The 14,896-nt window shown below is 34.4% G+C and overlaps 4 protein-coding genes across 6 annotated transcripts in view; 3 read left to right on the forward strand and 1 right to left on the reverse strand.

The window, feature by feature from the left end:
* The first annotated feature begins 283 nt into the window (after positions 1-283).
* On the forward strand, positions 284-2,149 carry LOC139777886 (S-formylglutathione hydrolase-like). Of its 3 annotated transcripts, none has more exons than XM_071715559.1 (5): positions 284-424; positions 823-896; positions 1,025-1,402; positions 1,482-1,707; positions 1,840-2,149. In XM_071715559.1, the coding sequence occupies exons 1-5, from the start codon at positions 335-337 to the stop codon at positions 2,020-2,022; spliced, it is 951 nt and encodes a 316-aa protein (XP_071571660.1). In that variant the 5' UTR covers positions 284-334; the 3' UTR covers positions 2,023-2,149. The 3 variants fall into 3 exon arrangements, with proteins under 3 accessions (XP_071571660.1, XP_071571662.1, XP_071571661.1); XM_071715561.1 differs by having other exon boundaries at positions 285-424; positions 782-896; XM_071715560.1 differs by having other exon boundaries at positions 286-424; positions 769-896.
* Positions 2,150-2,273: 124 nt separating this feature from the next.
* On the reverse strand, positions 2,274-5,248 carry Rho-7 (rhomboid family intramembrane serine protease rho-7). The gene is made up of 8 exons (XM_071715557.1): positions 5,062-5,248; positions 4,150-4,330; positions 3,767-3,868; positions 3,534-3,699; positions 3,216-3,436; positions 2,927-3,028; positions 2,716-2,813; positions 2,274-2,471 (listed from the first exon to the last, which is right to left on the reverse strand). Exons 1-8 carry the CDS (start codon positions 5,106-5,108, stop codon positions 2,375-2,377), a joined length of 1,014 nt encoding a protein of 337 aa, XP_071571658.1. The 5' UTR covers positions 5,109-5,248; the 3' UTR covers positions 2,274-2,374.
* Positions 5,249-5,393: 145 nt separating this feature from the next.
* Positions 5,394-10,233, forward strand: LOC139777889 (putative peptidyl-prolyl cis-trans isomerase dodo). The gene is made up of 3 exons (XM_071715564.1): positions 5,394-5,575; positions 6,382-6,594; positions 7,043-10,233. Exons 1-3 carry the CDS (start codon positions 5,521-5,523, stop codon positions 7,261-7,263), a joined length of 489 nt encoding a protein of 162 aa, XP_071571665.1. The 5' UTR covers positions 5,394-5,520; the 3' UTR covers positions 7,264-10,233.
* Positions 10,234-11,810: 1,577 nt separating this feature from the next.
* LOC139777892 (glutamine synthetase 2 cytoplasmic-like) overlaps positions 11,811-14,896 on the forward strand; it is a 36,639-nt gene continuing 33,553 nt past the window's right edge. The window contains exon 1 of the mRNA XM_071715569.1: positions 11,811-11,969. Coding sequence (XP_071571670.1) covers positions 11,947-11,969 — 23 coding nt within the window. The 5' untranslated portion in view covers positions 11,811-11,946. The remainder of the gene's footprint in view (positions 11,970-14,896) is intronic.

Consider the following 14,896-nt stretch of genomic DNA (forward strand, 5'->3'; position numbering starts at 1 on the left):
CTACATCTTTTTAAAAATTTAAAATTGTATATGTGAATTTTGTGCGTGTGAAATATTCTAAGATTTCTCATTTTATTTCCGAAGAAAACTTATAAAATCTGGAGAGGTTTAAAGTATTTGTTTAGAAACCTTCATAAATTTAAAATATAAAAAATTCTTAAAAATACGAGATGAGAATGTTTTTCCACCAGGGTTTAGATTTAGAACAAAAAAAAATTAACATGAGTGATAATAGCTATCATATCAAGTAAGTTGTATTATCGCACCAAGTTGTGGAGACATGCATGTTGTTCTCGAAGGTCAATGCGAGTGTGTGACTTTGCCGTGACTTTTTATGTTAAGAATAACGTTACATCGCATAAGTCTGCAAGCAGCTTGTTCAAAACCACAAGTGTCACTTGTACATTTCGGAGATAAATATAAAGTGAGTGCAGAAGATGCTTTGTACTTGTGAAAAACAGCAGCCTTATATAATATTTTACATATCTATTTTTCTGCTCTCCAACATACTTACTATACTTACGCAAATAGTGAATTGTTTAAGTATATATCTGTTAACTTTTAACAGTATTTGCTGCTGAATATCATCCAAACTTTTTTGTAAAAATATTATATATTGATAATGTTATTTGCATTTGTAAAATAATATATCGGCGAAAGATATTGGCGATTTATCTAACGTGTATCTGACTCTATCCTTTCTCTAACCTAATCCTATCTGATTCTAACCTTTACCACCTATCATCTATCTACCATATCTACCCAAAGTTTAACTATTTAGGAGGAAGCAATTGCTCACTGAGGATTAAATATAATTTCTAGATGTCTAAACGTCTAACAGAAGTTGAGAGCAGTAAAAGTTTCGGAGGATGTCAGAAGGTATATACACACAACAGGTAAATATATAAAATATATGATTTATACAAAAGATGGTTATATCAGTATTACCTACAAAGGATTTGTTCCTGAATTTATTTCGAAGTATTTCGCATGTACTGAAAAAGTGATTGCAATTATTTGACAGTACAGAATTAGGATGCAAGATGAGATTCGCTGTTTACATACCACCCCAAGCTGAGAAGGAATCAGTACCCGTTATCTACTGGTTATCAGGTCTCACCTGTACCGAGGCTAATTTTACTCAGAAAGCCGGAGCGCAGAAACACGCTGCGAATTACGGCGTGCTTCTTGTCATACCCGACACTAGTCCAAGAGGATTGAATATTCTTGGAGAGGATGACAGTTACGACTTTGGTAGTGGTGCTGGATTCTATGTAGATGCGACGCGCGAGCCATGGAAAAAGAATTACAGAATGTACAGCTACATTACCAAAGAATTGTCAACGTTGATCCATGAAGAATTTTCAACTTTGCCAGCTAAACAGTCCATAATGGGCCATAGGTATAAAAAAATAATCCTTTGGTGGAGCATAATCTTGGAATATAATCTTTAAAATGCTTCTTCTTTCCTCTTGTTTTAGTATGGGAGGACATGGCGCTTTAATTTGTGCTCTTAAAAACCCTGGGATGTTCAGGACCGTCTCAGCTTTTGCACCCATATGTAATCCAATCTTGTGCCAGTGGGGAAAAAAAGCCTTTTCAGGGTACCTGGGAGGATCAGAGGATAATGCCGCATGGAAGGATTGGGATGCTACAGAATTGGCAATAAAATATAAGGGCCCAGTTTTGGACATTTTAATCGATCAGGTCCTAATAATCTTTAATTATATCTCTCTGACATATGTTTATATCTAATTTACTCTAGTAAATTTGATTTCTTTAATCTTTAGATTTAAACGATTCGTAATTCTTTAATAACGAAAATTTGGCCGTTTACAGGGCAAGGAGGACACGTTCTTGAAACAAGACCAGTTATTACCAGAGAATCTACTAAATGCTGCGAAGGATAATGGTATCGCGCTTACTCTCAGATTTCAGGATGGTTATGATCACAGTTATTACTTTATAGCTACATTTATTGAAGAGCACTTCAAGCATCATATGAAATATCTTAAAAGCTAAGTCTGTGCCCGAAATTATCGTTAAAAACATTGGGACTTTGATATCGTAATTTACATTTTTACGAGATTTATTTTTCATGTTTTTAATGGAGATTATATTGAAATAAATTTAAAAAATACTAAAAATATTCGCAATTTTCAAAGTTTTGCTTATTGATATTAATGTACTTCTTCATTATTTTTTTCAAGGGATAATGAATTGATATATTATCATATATATATAAATGGAGTATAAATAATAGAAATATATAATTCATATCTGAATTTTTGCTTTTAGTAAATCTGTTCTTGCACTATGATCAAAACTTTACAATTTTTGTACAAAATGATTTAATAAAAGATTTAATAAAATATCATTGTGATCTTCGAGGTTCTCGGAACCCATGCCAGAGAGTCAGCAGAGGCTCCCGTTTTTGCCAAATATTAGCATTGCCCCACGCTTGCCAGAATCTGCAATTTTCAGAAAAGAATTATGATGCAATTTATATCTATCTACTGATCTCTTGATTTATATCTCTTGACGAATAGCGCAATTATTTTACTAGAAAAATTAGCTGGCATTGCTTAAATCTATAAAATAATGAGTATTTATGTTGATATTTTTCACTTTTCAAATTCACTAACAATAAGATATAATTGCGTAAATTTTTCACAAGAATTATATTTCGAATTATATATATGTAATAGGACTCACATTCCAAATAACGCGCCACCCAAATGCGCAGCATGATCGAAATATTTCCATCCTAAGATGCAACCGACAACGTCCAAGGTCATTATTCCTTTGATTGCCTAAGTAAAAAATATAATAAATAAAATGAACACTATTATATCACGGAAGAATACATAATATTATTTTTACGTTTGCGTTTATTATTAAAATTTGGAGAAGAGATGATACGTACCATACCCGCGGTAAATGTGAGCATAGGAAGGAAAATGATACTGAGTCGTAAATCAGGATATTGTGTGCAAAGAAATCCGAGAACACCCATAATCGCTCCGGACTGAAATAAAACCAACTGTTAAAAGTTGAAACTTATATAATGATAGATCCATTTCTAAAAATATAATAAAAAAATGCATAGACATAAAAAAAAGTGAAACTATCGTGTATTTTCAGAGAAAATTTTCGAGATATCTACAATATATGAAGTATTTGTTATTCTAACTTTTCAAAATAAATTTAGTTACCGCTCCTAGAGAAAGGCCTGGCACTCCAAACATAGTTTTATACACGTGACTAGCGAAGCTGGAAATCACACCGCTCGATAAATACAGAGCCAAAAATTGCTCTTTCCCCAATGCTGTCACAGCTATTGTGCTGAAGCTGTGCAACACGTACATGTTCGCAGCCAGATGGAACATGGAGTAATGTGAAAAAGTGGAGAGTACCATAGGCCAGCATGACACACCTTACATGAAAATTATCTTGACGTTCATGATAATTCAGAGGCAAAATAACTGCTGCGAGCTTTTACATCAGTTGCTCAAAGCGATGGTATCACTTACTGGAAGCCGGGTTAGCGCAAAAATAGCGCACCATTGTCTTCTGCAATGCCGGCACTCGCCAAGCTAAGAATACAAGCGCGTTTATAAAACATATAGGCACAAACATCTTCTGTCCTTCGGTCAAGTTTCGCCACCATGTCTCCATTTCGCTCCTCCATCCTGTTCGCTAACCGATACATTATTGTATATATTACTTAAAGTATCTATTGAATGTTTCCCCAAACAATACGTACGTTAACTCGAAACTGTCTGTAACGATGGATTAGTCTGTACGTCTGGCTTCTAATACGTTCGTACTCCCAAATTGCAGCACCCACTATGGAGGCTCCACTAAACTAGTAAAACAAAAATGCAAAATATTTATAAATCGCTCATTTGAAAGTACTTCTGAAATAAGTATATGATGATGAAATAAGATGTCTACAAGCATCACATTGAATTCTGTTTTCAATATCATAAACTATTTTACAGTAAGTTCTTTCTTTATCATTGTTAACTTTTTAAATCTTTTTTTATACACAAATGAAACAATACAGTCTGTTATCACAGCTGTAAAATCTGTTGATAATTCTATAAAAGAAAGGTGGAAGTAGCTTTAGCAGTTTTATTTATTTACCATAATGGTGAAACCAAGATGTTTCCATAGTCTCGTAGGAGGTATAGTTCCAGTCTCGATATGAATATTAGGAAAAGGAGACTCTGGTTTGAAGGTGATCTGCGACCTCTTTAAATTTCTTATTTGTCTATACTGTAGTACTTGCATTTTGGGCCTGTAGTATTGCGCAGTTGTAAAGACACTAAAATTCCATAAATATACGTGAATTTTATATAGCATATATTTCAATTGTAGTAAGAAATTATTATATAATTATACAATACAATTTTTAATAGAATATCTCTGCTTTAAGGGACATGAAATAAAATGGAAATGTCATATAAATAGAAATATGATGTTGCGATCTAATCTAATATATTTTACTAATTTATAATCTTGATATTACACGACATAGAGATATCCATCATTATATCTTCAGCAATTTTACCATTTATTTTACACGTAAGTAACAAAGTGATATCATTAGTGAGTTATAAACATCTAATTGCTTGTCGAAGAAACAATCAAAAAAAATTTTAATATAATCTACTGCAGAAGATGGAGTATTTTTATAATTTATTATAAATTCGATAAGAAAGCATAAGTTTTATGTAATTCTAAATTCATCCCCTGAAGTGTGAATGTGCTTCAAGAGATGTAAATTAAGAATCGTTCTACATCAATAAATATAAGAAATCATGAGATAATTTTATATTAATAGATAGCGTTGCTTCTTTCTGGGATAATCTTTTAGTCAATCTTGCAGAGAGTTTCATCATAAACTTTTTAGGTGGGAAAAATCTCAGTTTCCTTAATCTTTAAGGATCTTTAGATATGTTAATTTTTAAAAGCAACAAGAAAAAAATACGTGAAACGAGGCGAGAAATTAAAAAAAGTGAAGTCATAATACTAGAAACTGAAAATCCGTCGCACCATCTGTTCGCCGTGTCGCCCAAACGTAAAAGCGTCCTGACCGTCATGCTATCGGAATTTTCTGTGCGTTCGCAGAATGCATAAATATTCCATGTACGCTAAATCAACGAAATTTTGTTCACGCAGAATCCAGATAACCTCTCATGCCACAGCCACAGGTCTGACAGCCGAATACAGCCGAATACAGCCGAACGAAGTGACGTCGCTCCGCCTCACGTCGATAGCTCGATTAATCTCGCGAATACTCGCGATATCGTTCCGTTATCGCAAAAGAATCCCCAGTCGCCGGCGGTTGTGGGCGGTTGGTAGGCCTGGGCAGGCCGCGCCGGCGTTCGGCGCGGACGGCGCGACGCGCGACGTTCAGCGCGATGGCGGGCGTGCGGCGTTTGACGTGAGAGAGAGTGCCGGGGAAGAGAGCACTCCAGTACAGCAAAACAGTCCGAAAATACTACGGCGACAATGGCGGACGAGGAGCTACCAGCCGGATGGGAGAAACGCCTCAGCAGATCGACCGGTACGTCGAAGTCGACGGATTTTCACGCTCGCGCAAAATCCGGTCGCCACGTCGAGTCGCGAATTTCGCTGCGGGGGGCCGCGAACGATCCCCTCGTCCCCCGTTTTCGCCGGCGCGAGGACGTATGGGCCGTATGGCATTTCGCCGACGTTTCGCCGACGCCGATCAATTCGCCGCGGTCGAGGGAGACGCGCTCGATACACCCGCCGAGGTCCTCCTCCGAGAATCTCCGTTCTCGACGCGAGCGTGCTCCGATCGCGATCGGTGGGAATTCTTAGACGGCGAGGGATCGAACGCCGGCCGCCGGGTATAGCTTGCCGGAGATGGTCGGTCGCGTCTCGTCCGGGGGGGATTCTGCCGAAAGAAACTTGGGAAAATATCCCACTCGTTATCAATTAATTTTTTGCCGACGCTGTATATCGATTCGTCGAACTTGAACTTTTTCGCGAGCCTGCGAGCAAGCTTGCGGGGATGTTGAATTAATTGTCTCATTAATCACATAAACTTTTCAAGAATCAGCACGCGGTTGCTTTCATTATTTGTGCATCAACTTGCAATGGAAATATATGGTTCTAGTTCAGTCTAATTTATTTCTATTTCTGATCCGAGTCTGTTTCTTTGAAAATTGCAAGTATACACAGTTTTGTCCTCGAGTTTCTTGAACATAATCATGATATTTGTCGAGTTTAGAGTATTGAGTGTGTCAAAAATTCTACCTTATATGAATACAGAGCATAAAAGTGGTAAAAAAAGTGCTTAATATCAATGTTTAGGTGTTTCATCTCAAATGGATGAAATTGTTGTAGGTCAACACTATTATTTAAATATTTATACCAAGGAAAGTCAGTGGGATAGACCAGATAAACCTGCGGATCCATCTGGCAATGGCAAGGCGGACGGACCTGAAGAAGTGCAATGCTCTCATCTACTTGTGAAACATTCAGGCTCTCGACGACCTTCTTCCTGGCGAGAGGAGAATATTACTAGGTCAAAGGAAGAAGCTCTCGAAATGGTTAAATGTAAGTCTACAGCTTTTGATCATTGACAAGTATTCATTATTGCATTGATCATGTAGAATTTTTGTCTGTTGTTGCTATATTTGTTTCATTGCATCACAGTCCTAGGGTAGGACAAAGCTTCTAAACTGGTTTCGTTACAATTGCAATTTTTTATAGAGATTGTAAGCCACTTTTATTGTGGAAGAGTAAGTTTGTTTTTAAAACTTATTTATTGTTATAACTATTTGGAGATTTCTTCTAAGAAACGATGCATCGCGAATTGTTTATCTCCTTGAAATTAAATTCATGTTTTGTAAACTCTCCCTATCAAAGTAAAATATTCTCCCTAAATTTTTAATATCAATGCAGGGCAGTGGGAATTGTACCTGGTAGACCACTGTTCTAGCACTGGGCTATTCAGCACCTTCCATTGTTGCTTTGATTACCATAAGAAATATTTTGTTAACAGCTTATAGAGAACAAATCGCGTCTGGGAAAGCGACGTTCGCTGAACTCGCCTCCAAGTACAGCGATTGCAGTTCAGCAAGGCGCGGCGGCGACCTCGGACCTTTCAGTCGGGGCGCGATGCAGAAGCCCTTCGAGCAGGCGGCATTCACGCTGAAGGTTGGCGAGCTGTCGTCACCTGTGCACACAGATAGCGGAATTCACATCATTCAACGGACTGCATAAGCCAGCTCAGCCTGAAACGAATTGCCGATACTTTGCGAGAAATCGCTTTCTCTCTCTTTCCATCTCTCTCTGTCTTTTAATCTTACCGTTTATAAAATTATGCCAATGGTATTCTCCCAACATTCTATATACTGGCTGTTGTGGTATACTTATTTAAGTCAGCATTTGAACTTTATGCTTATTTGAAATCACAGTTTCAAAAAGCATTTCTTTAGGCGTGTCATACTTGACTCTTTTACCATATGTTTGGCACTCGCCTAGGTTTCATCCATTTTCAGAAGATATATTAAATGCTTTACTTAACTCCTCATAATTTGGACGCCTGTTTAATTCAGTCACATTATGTATGCGTGACAAATTTTTTTTGATATTTTTCTTTTAGATTGCACATTCTATTTGAATGATTTCTTTTCTTGTTTTAGTTTTAAGTATCCAACTATGTGTGCGTTCCGTTTCACGCATTATGCGCATTATGCGTGAAACGGAACGCACTCTATACTTATTATTTGGCATTTTAACGCGATCTTACTAATACTGGTCACTGTTCCAAACTGAAGACATCACTCGAGAGAGCGTTTTTTTATTTTTTGTGTTTTTTTATAAATATAATTCCGCTTTGCAATAAGATAATAAATTAATGGTGCAATCATAAAGAAATTAAGGCATCATTAGCACTTTAAAGACAGATGCATGTTACAATGTTATCATATAAAAGCGACGATATTATACCCTCCCTTAATATTAGAAGAAATAATAATTGAATGAAGAATAATTGAACATGTTCCTTAACAAATATCATTATCCTACGACAGAATGCATAATTGTGTTAATATAATATTAATGTCTTCCCTGACCTGATGGAAGTTAAAATACTGGCTACACGATGATATTACATTAGTTTTTTATCATTGTAATTAGAGCGAAATCGAAATCATGCAAAATATTAAAAAATATGTCAATGCGGTATAACATTTTTAATAATTAAATCATGACATTGTAATATTGATTGCATGTTAACTGGCTAACTCTAATAGTGAAACTTCTTATTGTATTTTGTAAATTTAACTGATTTGTATTCAAATGATAAAGATTCATTGCTGTATAATAAAGTTGATCTATAAAATATTTTATTCCATGATTGGAAAAAAATTATGATTAGGCCAAAAGTAAATTTTGTTTTTGCGCAAATGCATTGACAAATAATATTAATATTATGATAAAATATTTCTTTTCTTTAAACCTTAAATAAGATGTGTGAACTATGAAACGTGATATGTTTATTTTTTGCTTTTCGTTAATTTTTCACCACTATGTGATACTTTACGTATTTATATTATGATACGTACTTGAACATTTCAATAAGCATTTTCATTGCTTTGCCTCGCTAATGGAATATGTATGTATTTTCAATATATAATGTTGGGGGAAGAGAAATCATGAGCGGCTAAAAATACTGCTGATTGAAACGATGTAAATCACATATTTCCGAAAAACATTATCTTCCAATCTAAGATTAACATGAGTTTATTGTCGTTAATGTAGTATGGTGAAATCAAAAATGCCTACTCTCCTTCGAATAAATAAGTTATGGACAGGCGGATAATAAATTAAGGAAATATTTTGAGGTATTTCGTCTATACATATGTTTCCACGTTCTGAAAGACGTAGATCTTTTGGAGATAGTTAATTTTTAAAATAGATAATTCATATGTAACCCTGTTACATGTAATTTGTAACGTCATTACGTTACGGAAGAACGTAATTTACGTTCGTAACGTAAAATATATGAGACTAGCACAAGATATGAATCGGTGCAATTTCAGGAAATCAGTTTTAGCTTTCTTGCATAATGTAATTGAATTAATATATGACGTGTGAATTCATGATACTCGCCATTATGGTTTCACAAGGTGATTTATATTTAAGTGAACATTAAATATACATGTAGCAGAGGAATAATGTATACCAATGTGTTAAACTCGCACTCCAGCAAGACTTTGATTGTAACTCTAAGGTTTGCATGTAATTTTACACGCTAGTACGACAGTTAGATTTATTTCAATGATCTGTTTCATCGCTTTTTCCTTGATCTTTCTAATATTTTTAAAGGATAATACTGCATAATAATAATGCTGTTTAATTGAATTGTATATAACATACAGGTTACAAAAAAAGATTTGCATTGTGCTTTCGGAACATAGATTTAAGCTAAGATTTTCGTGCTCAATTAAAGTTGCTGGAGTATTTCCAGATAGATTTGATTACGAAATATTAATTCTGAAAGGACCGACGTATTTATATATATGTATGTCATAGTGGCTCATTTAGATAGAAATGCAATTACACGCAATATAAAGGTTTTCTTTAATCCTTTCCTCCTGTTTCTCACGTCTGTTAGGCAAGAGATTATAAAATGTACAATTCTGTGCGAGAGGAAAATACGATTACTTGAATCTGACGAAAGAGCAGTCTTTTGACGCTCGCTAGCGAAAATTTAAAATAATTTTGACTCTTAGCGTTAATGCGGGAAACGTTATTGAAGAGTACACACGAAAAAAATCAAAAACTCGAATTAAAATCGCTCGCAATATTATTGCAGACCGACAAACATGCGCGACTACTATGATGACTCACGCGATTATGCTTACATTTAATCAAATCATTGTCTTTTTAAAAATTAAATTAAATTTTTCTTGCAGGAAATAAATGTTATCGTTGATGTTAAATTAAAATATTTAACGATTCAAGCATGGCACGATATTGTAGATAATTATAATTATTATCGTTAATTATTAATCACTATTAATTACATATTTTCTAATTTTATTGTAAATATATGAAGTGTAATTTGAACAATAAAACAACAGTCGCCAAATAAAATCCTACGAGTCAATCGCTATGTATTCATCGGTTTTGCTTCTATTAAAAAGAATAAAATACAGTTTAACAATAAAATACAGTTTAACAATATTGAAATGTCATATCATATGTATATATACCAATATATACATTTTGTATCTTTAATTCTTTTAAGACAATTTATTGTTTTCATAATTGTTTTAATTTAAAAAAAACCTTTATTGTTTATTGTAAAGAGTTTTAAAATGATTTCTTTTCTAGTAGGAGTTTTCTTTAAGGAAAAAAATGAGATTAAAATTTTGCATAACTGTCGAGACAATGGAATATTTGGCGTTTTAACAATTCAGTGCGCCTCTTGAGAAATTTTTATTTTTCAAACGAATATAATTATATTACAATTAATTGGCAATAAGAATATTAGATTGTTATTATAATTTAACGTAGTATCGCATAAAACACCTTTCAACCGTTTGTCTATCGGTTTATATTGAGTTTTGATCACATTCTTAGCTTTCTAACTGCGATGTTTACTCTCATAAACGTTACTTAATCGTTCGCATTTTATTACGTATTTTTCAGCTTTAAAAGATGAAAAGTCAAGGTTGTGTGTAGATGTATGTACAGTACGTTAAAAACGTTAAACGAAATATCGCACGATCGTCATGGTGTGTTAATAACAATATATTCATCATGAACGTTTTGTCTTAATGTGATTATCTTATCACTCTCACTTTATTTAAATTTAAATGAACGTAGCATCAAATCAGTATTTTATATTAATAATAAAATGTTTGCAAAATTGGTTGGTCAATTTAAACGTTGATCATTTAAATACTGAGAATTTTATTTAATTGTTGAAGTAATCATCTTAATTGCTATTGATTGTAATATTTAGATTATGAGATAATTATTTATTGAAATTCAGAAATGTATTAAAATCGCATTTTGTTATTTCCACATGCCGAGTTCGAAGTTGCTTTTTCATAAAAAATAATTCGATCGTACGAACGAAATGTAACGCGATCGCGACCGCTATATTTCTTCGCGTCGGTACCTACACGTTACTTAATTGCTCGTTTATCATCCATTTAAAGTAGCCAAGGAAATGAATGTTTCTGAATGTCAAGAAGATGCCGGATGATATATTGCGCGATTGTCATCAGTATATTAATTAATATTCGCAATAAACGATGTTGCTCGCGATTTAAATGATGAACGTCGCGCCAAATCAACATTTTATAAAATGCCATTTACAAAATTCATCGTTAATTTAAAACGTTTGAATACTGAAGATTTTATATTTTTGAATTATCTCAATGCAGATAAATTATCTGCATTAATTAATTATCTCGGTGTTGGTCACAATAATTAGAAAATAAGATAATTAATTATTTGTCATATTCAGCAATGTATATATTGAGGTCACATTTCATCACTTCGATTCTTAAGCCGAGTTCGAATCGGAGTAAAGTCGCGTGCGCTTTTTTCAATTAAAAATAATTCGATTGTACGAACAAATGTTGCCGAGCGAAGTGTAAAGCGCGGCGGTCGCAACCGCGCCATGTTCGTTCGCGCCGATATAGGCGTCATCACTCCGTCTCAAAGACGTACTTAAGTATTTTCACCGCTCCTCGCTTTTCGCGTTTTTGCCCGTGGAAAGTGAACGCTCCACGTAAAGTGCGTCGGGAGTGCCGAATGAAATGTCGTGCGGTCGTCGTGACGCGTTAATTATCGCGCGCGTTCGTAAGAAATTCACATCTTCAGCATCAATTGACGAAATTAAAACGACGAGATGAGAATGACGGCAATAGAACTGGAAAGAATATGCGCGATGGTGTGCCGCTTAGGTGAGTAAATTCGTTGATTGTATCATATTAATCCAATTTAACTATATATTTATGCGCGATCGAGCTTAATTAGTTACATATACTTTATAGAAATATCAAAAAGTAAAAGAAAATAATTTATTAAATAAATGATCATTGTTACCTTAATTAAATTCTTTTTGATACTTTTTAGATTCGTTAGGTTTAAAAAAGCGAAAATTGTGGGATGCTTTCGTAAATGTATTTTGTAAGAAATCTTCGATTTGCCAACGTTTCAACAATTTATCGCTTTTAATAAATTATATTAATTACCTTTTCCACGACCTGAATCCTTCATGAAAATGATCGCGGCCGCCTCATAAAATGACTCTCATTAAGTGCGAAAGGGTTAAAGTGGTCACGCTACCTCGATCGGCAGTAATGCGCGATACACTGATTACTCGAGTGATTCGCTCTAGTGCGTATATTTGTACTTACCTACGCATGTAACAACGTTGTATCGCGCCAGCAAAATTTGCGTTTTTTTTTTGTTATAGAAAATACGTTTTCTACTAATCTTAGCGTAAGATTATTTTTCAATTTATTATTTTTATATTAATTATATATTGAATTATATTATTATTATTCGATAATTGACACATTTGATGCGTTTTGCAAAATTTTTTATTGAAACATGAAATCTTTTCCGAAACAAAAATATTGATGGGACCATGCACAAATGACACATTCGAACCGCGACTTATCAAAAGGAGAAAAATTTTAATTAATTGAGTTTATATTATATATTTATTACGTTCGTTATTATATATTTATTTTTTTATTATTAAAATTTTTCGCGAGTTACGCAGCCTGTAGCTTTGAAATATTTTTAAATTTTTATACAGCAAACTTTTTACAAATAACAGACAATTATTGATCCTATTGATTTTCATTGCACAGAGAATCGGCTTTTGCTTGTAAGCTTCTGAAATAGTGATCCCTTAAACTTAAACGGGCCAAACGACGGTGATTGATATGCTATTATGAAACTGCGAACACGATGTATCGCCGCGCGCATTACGTCAATCGCGTCCCCAGGTTGTTCGAGCGGTGTGTTGATACGCGCGATTACATAATAATTTGGAGCAAATTTCGCGCGGTGTTCCCAGCTGAGGGGCCCCTGAATGGCGGATTTCCTCCGACTGTGGGGCGATATTAACGCGCGGCGCGTACAGCGCGCCCATTAACGGCTAATTCGATATCGTGTGTGACCTTAAAGAAGTCCATCTATCAAAATGGAGAGACAGGTCGGAGGTCGCGTGATAGGATGGGTCGTCTAATTCGGAGGCCCACCCTTAAATAACCGGCGCTCCATACCTCGCCGGCCGTCGCAGTTGAAACATTTCCGCAATTCCGCATTTTTTTCGGCTCCGGTGACCTGCAAAACTGCGCGACAATTCCAATTTCATTCCCCGAAGTCTGCGATACGTATATAACGTCGACGGAAACGTTTCGTTATACTTATCTCTATCAGTCTTCCTTTTCATCTTCCGCGCGAATACGAGTGCGCCGACATGTGTGGAGCGTTATTTGAGGAGAAGTTTCAGACTTCATCCGCAGTTGGGATGAACAATATTAAATATTATAATAAAGGATGAAATTTAAACCAATACCTTGAGTTAAATAACATTTCATTATTTTTAATTACCATATGTGTGTCGAAATTTATTGTTTTAGCACAAAACAGTATTATTTTAATTGGTTTAGTGAATATTGTTTTAGTTGAATTAACGACATATTGAGTGGAAGCAGTGACGACCTATGGAAATGGTTAAAAATGACTCAAATTCAGTATAATCAGTATAATTTGACACTACAATTAACAGTGAAAACACGAACGATATCGCGCAATTATATGTCGGTCGCTTTCCAGGTAGCATATATTAGTTTCATATACGTTTTTTGAACGTATACATAGTTTCATAACCGTAAAGAACCTGAGCAAAAATGGTTTTGAAACCATGATTTAAGAAACGTATTTTTTACGTTTCTACAGTTAACAAAAATACCTATTTGTTAAATTTTTCCTTTCAAAATTATAATTTGCTTTATCTATATATATATATATAATAGCTTTAATAGCCTTTTTGAAACATTGAAATTTATATTGCACTAATTATTGCACAAAATAAATCATTTTATCCATGCATATATATCCACTTATTTACTTAAATTAATTTTGTCCTACCGGTCTTAATCTATTTGTCATCGGACAAATCTGAGCTTAGAAAACTTCCAACAGTTGCAAAATAAAACATTCTGCTGAACGTGGCCATTGAAAGAACATTTATACATGTGTTCCGTTTTGAATAACTTCCTGAACTGGTGCACATCAGTAATGCAATTAAGTTAGAGTGAGACAAGTATATTTTATTTCACTTTAACTTATTGCACGAATGTGCACCAGTTCAGGAATTTCTTCGAAAAAGAATAAACGTCATAGATGGTATATACATAAAGCTTCTAGAATCTAGAACATTCTCACGCATATATGTCTCAAAGACGTCAGCATAAACACGTTCAAAAGACGTGAAAAGTAGGGATTTTAAATGTCTTTATTATTAAAACAAAACGTTTCTATAATAGTTTTTTAAACGTTATTTTATCGGAAAAGGAACGTTCCAACGAACGTTTTTCGAATGGACATTTTTACTCATGAGAAACGTTTCTAGAAATCGGTTATAAAACGTTTCGGTAAAACGCTTATAAAACATTTCTGAAATGTGTATGTGCTACCTGGGATGTCGGTCGTTTGGTATATATATTGCTGATGCTAATTGTTCCTGTCTCTATTTGGTTTATTTTTAAATTATCTATTAAGTATCTAGGCAAAGGGCTAGAGCGGCTTCCCATGCAGGCAGCAAGAATATCATTTGATTATTGACATTAGAGACGTTATTAAGATGTTA

The sequence above is a fragment of the Temnothorax nylanderi genome, unplaced genomic scaffold, assembly GCF_030848795.1.
Source record: "Temnothorax nylanderi isolate EJ_2023f unplaced genomic scaffold, tnyl_v1.0 TNYL_tig0167_pilon, whole genome shotgun sequence".
In the NCBI taxonomy this organism is placed as follows: domain Eukaryota; kingdom Metazoa; phylum Arthropoda; class Insecta; order Hymenoptera; family Formicidae; genus Temnothorax; species Temnothorax nylanderi.